At 37.4% G+C, this 15,648-nt stretch overlaps 1 protein-coding gene across 3 annotated transcripts in view; it reads right to left on the reverse strand.

Moving 5' to 3' along the window:
* The window catches only part of AFF3 (ALF transcription elongation factor 3), a 236,633-nt gene that overhangs the window by 107,761 nt on the left and 113,224 nt on the right, over positions 1 to 15,648 (reverse strand). For all 3 annotated transcript variants that reach the window (XM_087871491.1, XM_087871492.1, XM_060686638.2), the window contains exons 5-6: positions 15,151 to 15,237; positions 2,441 to 2,477 (exon numbers count right to left, since the gene is read on the reverse strand). In XM_087871491.1, the coding sequence (XP_087727617.1) occupies positions 2,441 to 2,477; positions 15,151 to 15,237 (124 nt within the window). The remainder of the gene's footprint in view (positions 1 to 2,440; positions 2,478 to 15,150; positions 15,238 to 15,648) is intronic.

Genomic DNA, 15,648 nt, shown 5'->3' on the forward strand with positions numbered 1-15,648 from the left:
GAGGTTTTGCTCCATTTCTAGCCAACATATATATTGGTACCAGTACCCAACTCTCATGGCATACTGAAATTTTCCACCATGTTTATTTACATGTGAAGAACTGAACAGCCACCTGATACTTGAAGTGCTGCATAAATGAAAGAAATTATCCCAAAATCAAGAATAGGTAATCCATGCTCAAGTTACTTGCTAGATAGCCTTGTGCATAACTTGCTGTGTCAGAAATACCTTTGCACTCACATACAAGGAGGACAATCATTTCAAAAATCATTTCATAAATTCTGGGATCTGAAGTTGATAAGTGAAGCAATTTGGAGACCAGAACCACAATTTAAAAATTGGTAGAGGTTGTGAGCAATAATAGGTTGAGAAGAGAAGGGGGAAAAATACAAAATCTCTCTTGCCATTTCTCAGAATCATGTAGTTTTTTCTTGTTTTGCTTTATCATCACTGGAGATTATTAGCTAGGTAAAAATCTCTTTATATGTAAATCATTCATAAAAAGCACCATTTCCCTACTCAGAGTAACTATGCCCCCCCTTTTTTTGTAAGTTTGTGTTCTTCTTAATAATATCAAATGCTTACTGGCATTTGTACCGCACTGCATTTTCTCAAGTGTTTCTCTTTCCATGATCATTCTTCAGAAATATGCTAACCCACAGTAAAACAAATGGTTCTTAACATGTTTATTTATGCTTAGCTTGCTCAGCAGATAACCCAACCCGAATCACAAAAGAATTCTTTGCAACAAAGAGCCCATATAGTTTTACAATATCTACATGGTCCTAAATTACTGCTGTTTGTATAGATATGTCTATAAGAAAATAAGAAAGACAGAATTTATAAACCTTGTGCATTCATGTCAACACAATGAGTTAAGATTCCAATGTAAGTCAACCCCACAGAATGAAACGTATCTGTTACTTCCCCTCTTGTGCCTCCATAAAACTTCTATAAAAGTCAAAGTTATCCTAAACAATATGAAAAAAAAAGCCATGACTTGGAGTATGAAGAATATACAAATTGGATCTTAGGATGGGATGGGATGGGATGGGATGGGATGGGATGGGATGGGATGGAATGGAATGGAATAGAATAGAATAGAATAGAATTTGGCCTTGGTGGCGCAGCAGACTAATGCACTGTTAAGTAACACCAGCTGCCTGCAATTACTGCAAGTTCAAATCTCACCAGGCTCAAGGTTGACTCAGCCTTCCATCCTTTCGAGGTAGGTAAAATGAGGACCCAGTTTGTGGGGGCAATAAGCTGACTTTGTATAAAAAAGAACACCGCTTTTGGGGGGGGGGGCGAAAGCCCTACTAGCAGGTATATACAAAAGTATGAAGGCTATTGCTTAAAGCATTGTAAGCCGCCCGAGTCTCCGGAAAAGGGCGGCATATAAATCGAACCAATAAATAAATAAATAATAAATACATTCTTTATTGGCCAAGTGTGATTGGACACACAAGGATAGTTCAAATACAATAATCCTTCTATATTCCTATTCTCCAGAAGATCCATGATCATCTGGACAAACTGCATGTGGGAGAGCATTAAGTACTTCAAGAGCAGAGAGGAAAGCTTCAGTAAACTTGCTCAAATTAATTTATCTTAGGATCCAGTTCTCTATGTTAAGAAGCTACATTGATTAAATTAAAATATATATAATATTATTAACATCTTTTATTACCATAACGGTGAATGTCAGAATAGCAAGGCAGATTAGACTAAGAAACTAATACCATAAGGGTCAGAATTATTTTTTGATGTAATTGCTATAGTAATAGAATTTTGCAAGTCTGAGTGTGTTTCCTCTCCTTATCTTCATATTCATGTAAACCAGGAAGGGGCTTGTTATTTTCTAAGCCTAGTGTAAGCCTCTCTTATCTGACTACTGCCTTAGTACCTGTTCTCCCTCTTGTCCTTCAAGGCCATTCCCTATGCCCCCTAGAGTGAAGCATAGCAGAAATTTTGGAGATATCATTGCAGGAGAATAGAAGATATAGTGAATATAGAGAACGTATTGTCATTGTTTCAGAAAATAATCTACAAATATCTCCTAAAAGCCAGAGTATTTATCTCAAGATGAAGGTACATTTATCTTAATTTAATTTTTGGAGACCAGAACCACAATTTAAAAGTTAGTACCATGTTTCCCCAAAAATAAGACCCTGTCTTATATTTTTTTGAACCCTGAAATAAGCGCTTGGCCTTATTGCCATGTGCTCAAAGCTCAATTGGGCTTATTATCAGGGGAATGTCTTATTTTGGGGGAAACAGGGTAGAAGTTGGATCCAAAGGATTTCCAGTTAAAAAACAGTAATGGACACGTTCAAAATATGTCTAACACTATTTTTTTTCCTTGCCAATTTATCTTATGATATATTCAACCTATCATGATTGCCATCAAATGCAACTATGAAGTGAAAATTATTCTTACTTTGATTGCTGTGTCCTGTAGAGACATGCTGGGGCTCCTAAAGAACAAAAACATGGAATTGATAATTAAACACATGGAATGGTACAGTGACAATAGTTTATCTTAACAATATTAAAGTTTGACACACATGATAGAAAAGTAATTTTACTGTACAGAGTATTTGGACCACTCTTTTTAAACTCTAGCAACAAGAGACTATGTGCATCCCTTTCAATATTCTCAGGCAGAATGTCATCCATACTAGAAACACATCAGGGTTTTCCTCCTCTGATTAATTGCTGAAGACAACTGGCATATGGGAAAGGTCCTCATCTAGGAAGAAAACTCCAAGAATCACTTCCAAAACAATCAAACACTCCAGCTGTCTCTTTATTGTTTCTGCAAATGATAATATGCAGAGTACCGTACATTGTATTTTCCCACAAATATGTAAGAGTGTACTAGGTCATACAAATAGTAATTACAACCATGGTGGGTTGTTATATGCCAGAGGAAATTGTTCTAACTGAGCACCATCTGTACAAAAAACCCAGTTCTCTTATTTACGTGGCAGAATTATGGGAATGCTAAATTAGTCACAATTGTACAGGCAAGTGACTTCTGAATAGACAATAGCATTCAGCTTGGATCACAGTAGTTTTAGCTGAGAACCGAGCAACTCACATAAACTCTGCAGGCTATTTTGTAACTTAATACATAAAGCTGTTAGTGAGTTCACATATTTTGGGAAATGTTTGGGGCACCATGAACCAAGAAAGTTTGGAAAGTCTTATGCTACTCTTTGCAAATTTATGCCTTTGTAAATGATCAATAGTCTGATGTACAATGTAATCTCCGCAATAGAAAATATTGAATTTATTCCTTCCTTATTCATTTCTTGGATTAACCTCTTAGGACGGTGATGGCTAAGCTTTTCCAGGCCGAATGCCCAAAGAGTGTGCGCGCAAATGCGCACTCAAACCAAACCCCCAAAATGCAATGTATGTGTGGCCCCTGTGCATGCACCCTGCCCCCGTGCATGCATGCATGCCCCCCTGCACGCCCCATTTCTCCTGTGAATGTGCGGCCGAGCCCCAAAGACCAGCTGGTCAGTGGGAGACGCATGCACATGTGTGGCGGAGCTGAGCTGGGGCGACGGCTTGCATGCCCACAGAGAGGGTGATGCGTGCCACCTCTGGAACGCATGCCATAGGTTCACCATCATATTCCTAGGAGAACTTTTAAAACAAGTATGTCATTATCAATTGATACAGAAGCCACATTACTTAAAATGCATTAAATGACAGACCACACACATACACATGCAAAACTGAAATGCAGCAGTTATCAAAATTATACTAAATGAAATTAATATTTAAAATTATTATTTTAATTTCTTATAATTAAAATTAAACTAAAACTGATGACTAATAAAAGTAAAATATATTCCTAATGTAAATGTGTAATATTGTATCACCATAATTGCAGTCTCTCAGTTGTCATCTCACATCATACCACAGGCAACAATTTTGGGAACCCTCTTGGAACCAATTGTCATGGATAAATAGTAGTGTCAGCAATAGTAGTGTTAGTAGAGGAGCATTAATGTTCCTCTATATTCCTACATGGTGATCACATGTTAGTGCAGCACCTGTACATGAGACAAGGCAAGGCAGAGAACAAAGGCTGACAGAACTATCCTAGCAGGATTTGGGGTCCAGCAGCATGGTTTTAGAGCCATTGCCAGTTGCATATCAGCACACCAGCAACAACGGCTCAAGTATACCATGTTTCCCCAAAAACACGACCTACTCAGAAAGTAAATCCTAGCTTGATTTTTACACATGCGCCCAATATAAGCCCTATCCTTAAAATAAGCCCTAATTAAGACCCCGCCCACTCCAGGGTACACAGGTAAAAATTAAGCTAGGGTGGGAATGGGGGGGTTGGAGCTGCCCTACTACTTAGCTTCAGACAGTTGCAGCCAGGCCTCGCACACCTTGGCCCATTTCTTCTGCAGCTGGCAAGGCTTTCCTGAAGGTCTCTGTAGCTGATAACAGATAGATCAGGAACCCTGTTATCAGCTGCAGAGGCCTTCAGGAAAGTCTTCCTGGACGAAGAAGTTCCTGAAGGCCTCTGATAGCAAAAAAGAGGCTGGGGGCAACACATGCAAATGAGGTGAGTCAGTCAGGATGACAACCCCCCCCTGAAAATAAGACCTGATGCTTTTTTTGGCGGCAAAAAAAGATAAGACAGAGTCTTATTTTCAGGGAAACACGGGTAGCACTGCCAGAATCTGTTCTATCCAGAGCAGGCATAGCATGCAAATCCTGATACTCTATGATGAGAAATTATGCCATACTGGATACTGTTTTGATGTTTTTATGAGACATCTTCATCATCTTGGCAGTCATTGTGCTAAGTCTTCAAAGTATGTCAGCTCAAATTTGTTTTTAATAATTCAATGCAATAATGGAACTTTTAAAGATGTACAAAGAAACTTGTAATATTTTGTATTTGCAAATGCCTGTTCATTCTGAAAATGCATTATTGTATATTATTTATGGTTTCCTGATCTTCAGTGTCTGCCTTCAATATGTGGAAATGGCATTTTAGCTAAATATAAACACTATGAAATATCATTTTCAAAAGCCATTTTTTGTTCCACTGAAATAATTCAAACAAAGCAAACTTCAACAATAAAGCTAATTAACATAAATATGTGCAGTTTTAACAGTAAATAAGGATTAACAACTTTCTAAATGGCATATAACCAAAATTATGAGCAATTTCAAGTAAACCTGTCATTTTTGGTTGGCTGAGTAACAGAATGAAGGTGATAAATTAAAATCAACTTCCTCTTCCCTCCAAGCAAGATACATTTAACTTGTTTAGAGTTATGATCAGTGAATCTGAAAAAAGCAGTAAGAATTCTGTTTTGAATCTATCACAGTTAGTCATTGTTTACCCTAGTTTACATTTCACAGATAGGAAAATAAGGCTGAGGTATGGTGACTTACTGAGGCCACCTATTCAGTCTACATGCAAGGAGACATTTGAATCCCTTAAAAAAATGTCAGTTTTCCAAAAATACACAATAGTTTGAGGGGTTTTCTTGCAAGTGAACTCTGGATGTTATTGAGTTGGCAATCACTGAAACATTACTAGCTTTTTCAACTTCTGGTCATTTCAATATGGGTTAGCAGTAGCCCCATCTGTTTAGATGCTTTTCACAGACTGGCATCTAGTAAAACTTCAGCAATGTAATGTAATGCCTTACATGTAATTCTGTACTAAATTCTATGGCATTTAAACCAATTTAAGTGTTTCTATGGTTTTTTATTACCAATTATATTACTTTATGCTCAGTACAATTGTTAGGAGTCCTTTCCCATATATAGTAGTTAGTGCACTCTTGTACTCATTTTATGATTTCTGTTTTATCTGTATCAGTCTTAACTACAGATCTTTATCTAGATGTTTAAATACCTAGATCTCCCTCTAGAAGAACAGGGATTGAAATATGTTACAGGTATATATGGCTTTCAAATTTTCTCATCCAACAGAATTTACTAAGATGTATTACTTGCATGGGAGACAGTAAACTAGGTTCGTATTTAGTAATTCATTGTTCATTTCTTATATAAGAAATCATGCCCTTGAAGTGATGTCCCGGTGCTTGGAGGCTGTACGGGTCTGGATGGGACAAACAGACTTAGACTCAACCCCGACAAGACCGAGTGACTGTGGTTACCGGCACCCCATTTTGTCCACTATGTTCCATCGCTATCCCTAGGGGGGGAGGTGTTGACCCCCTCAGAGAAGGTACGCAATTTGGGAGTCCTCCTAGACCCACGGCTTAGCTTGGAAGATCATTTGACTGCCGTAGCCAGGGGGACCTTTGTCCAGGTGCACCTGGTTCGCCAATTGCGCCCCTTTCTGGACCGAGATGCCTTACTCACAGTTGCTCATGCCCTCATCACCTCTTGTTTGGACTACTGCAATGCACTTTACATGGGGCTGCCCTTGAGGAGCACTCAGAGACTTCAACTGGTGCAGAATGCAGCCGCGCGGGTTGTCATGGGGGTACCTCGGTACTCCCATGTCACACCACTCCTTCGCGGTCTGCATTGACTCCCGGTTGTCTTCCGAGTGCAATTCAAGGTGCTGGTGATCACCTTTAAAGCCTACATGGCCTAGGACTAGAGTACTTGCAAGACCACCTCCTGCCACCGGTAGCCTTCCATCGCCTGGTTTGCTCCAACAGATTTGGCCTCCTCAGGGTACGTTCGGCTACACAATGTCGACTGGTGACCCTAGGGGGAGAGCCTTCTCTGTGGGAGTTCCTACCCTCTGGAATACGTTACCCCTGGAGCTCCGGATAATCCCCGACCTCCGAACCTTCTGCCGGGCCTTGAAGACCTGGCTCTTCCAATGGGCGGGCCTGGGTTGACTCTAAACTGATTTTGTAGCTTTTTAAATTCTTAAATCTTAAATTTGAATTTGTATTCCCACATTTAACCTTATTTATTGGATATTCTGCTTTAATTTGTCTTTTAACTTTTGTATTTTCTGTTTCTTATTGTTGTGAGCTGCCCTAAGTCCTTTGGGAGAAGGGTGGCATACAAATCCAATAAATAAATAAATATAAAAATAATTACATATCATTTTTAAAATGGCTTTATTTTAAGTAAAAAACAATCCGGGAAGTACTTATATTTAAAATTTCTAAGAGAAATTCAAAAAAATTAAGGAGCTATTTTTCCCAAAGATGGAATTTTTTTTCTCATTTCCTTCTAATCTCAGTTGTTCAAAATCACCTGTACAACTTCATCCACTTTATATTTTCCTGTTGCTCACTTCATTATTAAATGTAATTTCCAGCCACCAAAAAAGTATCCATTCTTGCATAAAAGTGCATATTGTCTTCTGGCTGAGAATACATTCTGAAGATCAGGCAAGGAATTCCGGCTGGCAGGGTTGGGGTGAGAAGAGCCTTCTCTGCTTTGGCCCCGGCCCTTTGGAACATCTTATCCCCTGAGGTAAGATTGGGTCCCACCCTCCTGACTTTCCACAAGAGCCTGAAGGCCTGGCTCTGCCAGGTGGCTTTAGGCCCTAATGAGGGAGTTCCAAACTGGAGCTGGTTGATCAACTAACAACAGCTCCCACCTCCCTCCCGGTATATTTTCTCCCCATCTTTTATTATAGTTTTAGTTGTATTTTAATTTTATATATTGGCATATGTTTTTGCAGTTTTGATGTTGTAGGCCATCCAGACTCACCTTAAGTGAGATGGGAAGCAAACAAATTAATTAATTAAATATACTTGAGAGAGAGAGGGAGGGAGGGAGGGAGGAAGGGAGAGAGAGATTTGCATTTCCTGAGATTTGTTTTTAAATACCTCTGAAAACAGAAAGCAAAATAAAAAGCAAAATATTTGTTATCCTTTACAGTAAAGTATAAGTTAACAAATAGCTGGTAATTAAAATAGTGTGTGTGTTTATATACCATCAATCTTACTGATAAGGCAACTCTGGGTGGCTTACAAACAATGAAAAGATAAATATAAAAACAATTAAAATTAAGAAGAGTTAATTACATAACTCTTATGTAACTCTAGTTACATAAGGTAAATGTTTTTCACAGTAAAAGTGACAATTTTAGGAACTCTTCTTTTCAATATTTTATTAAACAAGGTAACAGTAACAGAGTTGGAAGGGACCTTGGAGGTCATTTAGTCCAAACCCCTGCTCACGCAGGAAACCTCTACTAGGATTCGAACCGCCAACCTTTCTGATCGACAAGCTCTGTCTTAGCCACTGAGCACCACCTACTATTAGATAAAAGCTAATACAAACTAAAAGAAAAAGTGCAGGAAAAAAAGAATGTGAAGAAAAATAGAAAACAAAGAAAAATAAGAATATAGTAAAGAAAAAAGAAAAAAACTATAAAGAATACCCCTCCTTCATCATAAATATAAACAATTATAGCAATTTATCAACTTCTATAATACCACAAATGATCTCTTCTTCCCATATCTCATCTCTCACCTATGGTTAAATGGAGATCACATGATTGTGGAACACTTGGCAACCCAACTGTAAGTGTGAATAGATTACCAAGCACCCAGATTGCAATCATGTGACTATAGTAGGAGAGTACAATGTTTTGTAATGGTTGGAATTACAGACTACCTGCAATCTCTTCAAATAATGTCCTAGAACTTGATTTCTTTTCCTTTGTTCTTTGTCTCTTCTCACAAAAGTTTACCAAGTCTTTTTTGTAAATCCAATGTAGGAAAGTTATCCAACTTACTTTTCTGGTTTGTTATTTGGGTGTCCCTTTTAATTATTAAGACATTAATTATTAGTATATAGTTATTAAACAAGTTTCATTTGCACATCCAGTTTGTTATCTTTTTCCAGATGATTCCAAAAGCTTGTCATTTTTAAATCCATATTCAAATAAATTTCAGTTTTGTCTGATAGAACTTGTTCTTCTTCCATAATATTGTTTATACATAGTCTATCTGTTTAGAGTCCTGTGCTATCCACATACATTTTTTAAAATTGAGTTTTATTGAATTTTAATAATTTAACAATTCTTATTCAACTCTTGTGCATGACTGTGACCATTTACATATCATCACACTAGTGTTCTCCTATACGCTATATAATTTTACTAAATCTACTATCTGTTATTTTCCCTTTTTTCTATTTTCAGTCCAATTATACCATTTCTCCCATATTACGTAAAAATCCGAATCCATCAGTCCTTTCAATTCAGGTGTCATTTTGTCCATCTCAGCGCAATCCAATACTTTTCTAATTATTAAATCTTCAGAGGGTATATTTGAGCTTCTCCAACATTGCACAAATGCCAATCTTGCCACCATTGTCATATGTAGAGTAATATATGTTGTTGTTTGAAGTAATGTCCCGGTGCCTGGAGGCCGTGCGGATCTGGATGGGGATTAACAGGCTTCGACTCAACCCTTTCAAGACCGAGTGGCTGTGGCGTCCTGATATAGCCAGCTGGTGCCATCGCTGGCTATTGGGGGAGAGTTACTGGCCCCCACGGAGAGGACTCGCAACTTGGACATCCTCCTGGATGCACGGCTGTCTTTAGAAGAGCATATGACGGCCGTGGTCAGGGGGGCTTTTCATCAGGTTCACCTGATTCGCCAGTTGCGTCCCTTTCTGGATCGGGACTCCTTACACACAGTCACTCAGGCACTAATCACTTCCTGCCTCAACTACTGCAATGCTCTCTACATGGGGCTCCCCTTAAAGAGCACCCGGAGGCTCCAACTGGTGCAGAATGCGGCCGCGTGGGGGATTATGGGAGCGAGGGGACGCTCCCATGTGATGCCCCTCCTGCATGAGCTGCATTGGCTACCGGTGGTCTTCCGGGTGCACTTCAAGGTGTTGGTTACCATCTTTAAAGCGCTCCATGGCATAGGACCTGGGTATTTGCGGGACCGCCTTCTGCCGCCGATAGCCTCCCACTGGCCAGTACGCTCCCACAGAGAGGGACTCCTCAGGATGCCGTCAGCCAGGCAGTGTCAGCTGGTGACCTCCAGGGGGAGGGCCTTTTCTGTGGTAGCACCTGCCCTCTGGAACGATTTGCCCCCGGAGATACGCATGATACCAGATCTCCGGGCTTTTCGCCGTGCCTAAAAACTTTTCTTTTCCACCAAGCAGTGCTGGCGTAACCCCCCCCTTTTGAGATGTTAGATTTTTAATTGTCTATGGGTTTTAGTTGGGATGTTTTAAATTTTGGGCCAAGGTTGTGTAATTCTTTTAAAAATTTTAAATTTTGTATTGGAATGTTTTTTATTTTTGGCTGTGCACCGCCCTGAGTCCAGCGAGAAGGGCGGTATACAAATTTAATAAAAATAAATAAATAAATATTTCCTTTTCATTATTCCCAGAAGAAACAGTTCTGGTGTGTATTCTATCTGGAAGCCTGTTGCTTCCTGTATCAGCTATGTATTTTCATCCAATATTTTTTTGTTTTGGAGCATAATCACCATGTATGAAAGAAGGTATCTTATTTTTGTCCACATTTCCAACAATTGGGGTTTAAAATTGGATATATTTTTGCCAATCTAGAAGGTACCAAATACCAATGGTAAAACATTTTATATTGATTTTCTTTGTACTTTTGCTGATCTGGCTAGTTTATAATTTTTGTTCCAAATTATTTCCCAATCCTCTAGTTCGATATTATGCCCAATATTTCTATCCCAGGCTATCATAGCTCCTTTTACTATGTCTTCAGCTCTGTCGAATTCTAATAAATAATTATAAATTTTGGTTATTAATTTTTCATCTGGGCCAATCAATATTTTATCTAATTGTTTTGGTAGAATTTCAATGCCATATTCATCTTTATTTTTTATATATTGTAAGTAAGGCTCTATCTACATACATTTTTAAAGTAATTCAGCAGAACAACAAATGGAGACTGAACTAGGAGATGAAATCAGCAGTACAAATGACATATCCAGGAAACAATTAATTTGCTAGCTGGACTTTTGTTTTAAAGATATACAATATGATGAACATGAATTCTACATGTAGCTATTTAAATTTTATGTCCCTTCTTACTGTACATCAAATTAATTTGCTTACATATAGGAAAGGCTATAGTATTCTAATTGCCCACTAACATAATGTAAATTTTAAACAGACACTGTAATAACTAAATAAAATACAGGTGCTTCAGAATGCTTGAAGGATAGATCAAGATACGTTTAAACACAAATTTAAAAAGCTAATTATCTAGATGTGATTAGTTCACATCACTAATGAACAGAGATAAATATGTTGAAATTTCTTATAAAGTGGAGCTGCCAAAGAATGAAAGCAGTATATGTGTGTGACTAAGTTGATTATAAATCTTATAGATAAGCATCTGCTTGAAAGAGCTGAGACTAGCAAGGCAGGTACCACTGTTTCTCTGCAGAGAGAATAATTTTGTAAATATACCTTATTTATCAAAGGCCGTCAAGAGATCAGACATATTTTTGTCAATTCAGAAGAGCAAATACTGCCTATGTCCGGAATGGGCCAACTCGCCATGACCAACTCACTGCAGGACAACTCGCCATGGCCAGTTTCCATGGGACAACCCGCTGAGGGGCAATTTAACAATTCTATTTAATTATTTAAAATAAATAAAAAAATATTTTAATTTTTGCCATTCACATTTCATTCTGTCCCTCCTTTTGCATCCTTTCTTCAATTATTCTATTCCATTATTTCTTTGATATTAGTATAACTCTTGTCCTGCAGTGAGTTGTCCTGTGGCTAGTTGGCGAATTGTCCTGCAGAGAGTTGGCCGTGGCGAATTGTCATAGACCCATCTATATTTCCCTATAGACCTACATAAAAACTCTTATCTTTGTGCTGCAGTAGATGATAAGCTGTTGTTTTTAAAACTTCATTCATGACAGTAATTTTTATCTAGATGAGTTCTATCTGAGAGCCTTCTATCAAAGAGGCCAAGTGTGGAGTAAGTATCTGAAGAGCTGTGATTTATTTCTAAACTCTAGTATGAAGTTGAGCAGTGACTGCTCTTTTTATGATCTCTCTCTCTCTCTCCCTCCCCGTCCCTCTCCACCCCCTCTCTCCCTCTCTCCAATTCAGTAATATACCAATCAGACAAGTCCAGTGCAACAAGGATACCTCTACTTTGCTTTATGATTGCATGGTTAACAGGTATGATGGAGTAGAGCTGCATTTTTTGAACCCACAAACTAACCAAAATTTATTCAAATCTAACACTGGAGTAAAGAGAACTCCATAGAAATGTAGAATCATCAAGAAATCCCAGAGGTCAAAAAAACCGAGAATTAGATTAAAGTTATTACAAGATGCTAGAGAAAGAGGGGGGTTCGATTTGCCAGATTGGGGAAAATATTATCAGCAGCAGCTTTGGTATGGATAAGTGAATGGATGCATCTCAAAAATATAAGACTATTGGGGTTAGAAGGCCATGATTTACAGACAGGATGGCATGCTATTTTATGGTAGGAAAAGCATAAGGTCCATCAGTACTTCCGGAGGCATTATATTAGGAGGGCTCTATTAGATATCTGTATTAAGACAAAAAGAAGTAATTATATGGAAATTCCCAACTGGGTGTCAACTTCGGAAATGTATACTCATCCAAATTTTACTAAATTAGGGAGGGTTGTCACCTATAAAGTTATTATGAATGAGAGAAGAGAATTGAAAGTGAGAAACATTTTAAAGGAAGAAGGAATTGAATTGGAATTGTGGGCATAGCTCCAAATACAATCTAAATTCAGCAAAGACAAAAAGGAATGGGGTATCAAGAATTATCACAATTAGATAAGATTTTATTAAGCAGGGAGGGCAAGACCATAAGTAAATTATATTGCTATTTATTGGAACGAGATATGAACGTCCACATGAACGTTTATTGGAACTATTCTGTAAGGAAAATGTAGTATAATATACCTGAGCCTCCATGAGGGTTAGATAGTGAAATATGTTACATTGAGTATTTACTGTTATATGAGACAGATACAAAACCCAAGACTAAGAATTTAAGGTCACACTGATGTAAAATGCCTACTCTTTATATGCTGTGTACTCTAAATTCTCCATTGACTGCAATAGAATGGACCATCTCTTCAGATGACTCTGTTGGCATGGTTCATTACATTTGACAAGTGAAAAAAGGAAACATCTGCTCAAATTAAATCAATGTATAACAATAGTGGCTCAACAACATTGTTGAGAATTAAATGAACGTTGTATGACGTGTCATATATCAGACAATTCTTGAGTGAGCCAAAGCTGAAGTACTCATATTACGAGTCTAACTAAGGCTCTTTCAAATCAGATTCTGAATAAGTAGGCAGAACCTGTGGGGACAGATGACCCAGATCTTCCATTTACAGACTTTTCATTTCAAAGACCCTTCTTATTTTATCCATAAACACTGAATTCCCTTTATAGGAAATGGAAAAAGTACAGGAACTAATGCAGATATGACAAAATAGTCTTCTCTAAATTAACGTGATTTTATATTGACACACAGACAATAACTTAATCTGTACTTACATATATTTTTCTAATATGCAGTAATATTTTTCTAATATTAGTTTAACAAATATGTTTATGTACAGTGCCTCTTGCAGTTGCTTAACAGTTTCAGTTGGTTCCTGATAGGATGACCCATCACCAGGTAATTTTTCAAAACATTAAGAAGGTTAAATGCTTTTCTCAAAAATGTACAGCTCTCTTAAGTGAAATAATTCAATGAACAAAAGCTAACCATAATTTGTAAAAAAAAATAAGAAACCATTAAATGTTCTTTTTAAACCACCTCAGTTAAAAATGATGAAGTATTTAAACTCAAAATTTAATGTTTATGTATTTAATGAATACTCTGTCGCTCTCTTTAGGGAACACAAAACAAGAGTTAAATCTTTCAGAAAGAATGAAGTCAGAATATCAAGAATACAAATAAGTAAGTCCATAGACTGTACGAGTGATGTGCAAGAGATGTCTGAACAGCAAGGAATCTCATTTGCTTTGAGTACTTCAAGATTTTTCTTAAACAGATACAAAAATCCTTTCCTACTGAAGAACTTTAAAGAAATTGTTAAAATTTACAACTTACTAATATACACAGTTTCACAAACAATTTCTTCTAATAGAAAAAGTTTTGACATACATTTCTTTTCTCTGTTCTTTTATGCAGTTTCAATTATTTTTCTGAAGAGAATTATCTCCAATTTGTACTTTTTACATAAAAAACAGAGAAGTAAGATCTCTATTTTAAGAATACCTGTAATACTGTATATACTTTTAAAAAGAGAAGTATTCCTTATCTTTGCTCCTATTAATACCTTTATCTTCATCTATCTAAATATAAAAAATGCCTCATTGACCCAGCAGGTCTTGGAAGCTAAGACTGGAGAAGAAACATTAGAGATTTGAGAGCCGAGGTGGCGCAGTTGTTAGAGTGCAGTACTGCAGACTAGTTCGGCTGACTGCTAGCTGCAGTTCAGCAAATCGAATCTCACCGGCTCAAGGTTGACTCGGCCTTCCATTCTTCCAAGGTGGGTAAAATGAGGACCCAGATTGTTGGGGGCAATATGCTGACTCTGTAAACCGCTTAGAGAGGGCTGTAAAGCACTATGAAGCGGTATATAAATCTAAGTGCTATTGCTATTGCTATTTCCAGAGCTGCCGGCTGGAAAGCAGTAACAAGTTGGTTCCAGGAAAATTTTATTAATATAATTGGGAGCAACCAAGTTCCTATTCACAATATGTAAGAATTTTCAGAAATGTGGAGTCCTTCTGGTATCTGAGCTTGGTTGCTTGCAGATGTTTCATGAGCAACATATATTCTCTTTTACTGGATTTTCAGAACTATCTATTCTTTGTGCTATAGATTTCTTATCTACAAACTCTGCAGAGTTTTACTAGAGAAAAATGGATCCTAGCAGAACTCTCACCAATGCTACCACACATATCATGGCAAAGTCCATAAAAAACTCTGATAATATATTTTATTTCCTTGATTTCACAAAGCATTTGTTTATATTCACAATAAAATGTAAAATATAGCCATTAAACAAGATGTTTTTATTTAAACACTTTTGATAAAACTGCCTGTCCAAAAATTATAGCAAAGCGTTCCTTGTCAAAATAGAGGAAAATGATGATTGGGCTAAAGCAATTTACCTTGTTTGTGAACAGAAACTTGTTTTGTTCCACTTTGCCAGGTGTGTGGATAGCAGAAAGTGGTGGAGGCCAAGTGTGGGTCATTTCCTTAGAAAAAAAAGAGAGAAATTTCAAAAATATAATATTATAAGGTATTAATATATTTTAAACTTGAAATTCTAAATTCTAAAACAAAGGATTTTGTGGCAGTTTTGTTGTCAACATATTCATTTTTTTAATAACAAAAATTCCAGCTGTACCAATATGTATGAAAAAACGATTCCACCCATTTTGCATTATCTCACCTTCTATTAGGCCTCTCCGGTAAACCAGATAAGAAACACAATTAGATGAAGTGATTTTACTTTATTGTAGCAGAATCTTGCAAGTCTCAAAGTACAAACTTCCTGGAGCCACTTTTAATTACTTGATCCAATAGGGCAGGTCCTTCCTAAGATTCTTTCTCTCACCATTACGCCACTAGGGCAGGGGTGTCAAACTCACATCGTCACAACGGCA

Source organism: Pantherophis guttatus, chromosome 5 (genome assembly GCF_059756535.1).
Source record: "Pantherophis guttatus breed Tessera chromosome 5, ASM5975653v1, whole genome shotgun sequence".
Lineage (NCBI taxonomy): Eukaryota > Metazoa > Chordata > Lepidosauria > Squamata > Colubridae > Pantherophis > Pantherophis guttatus.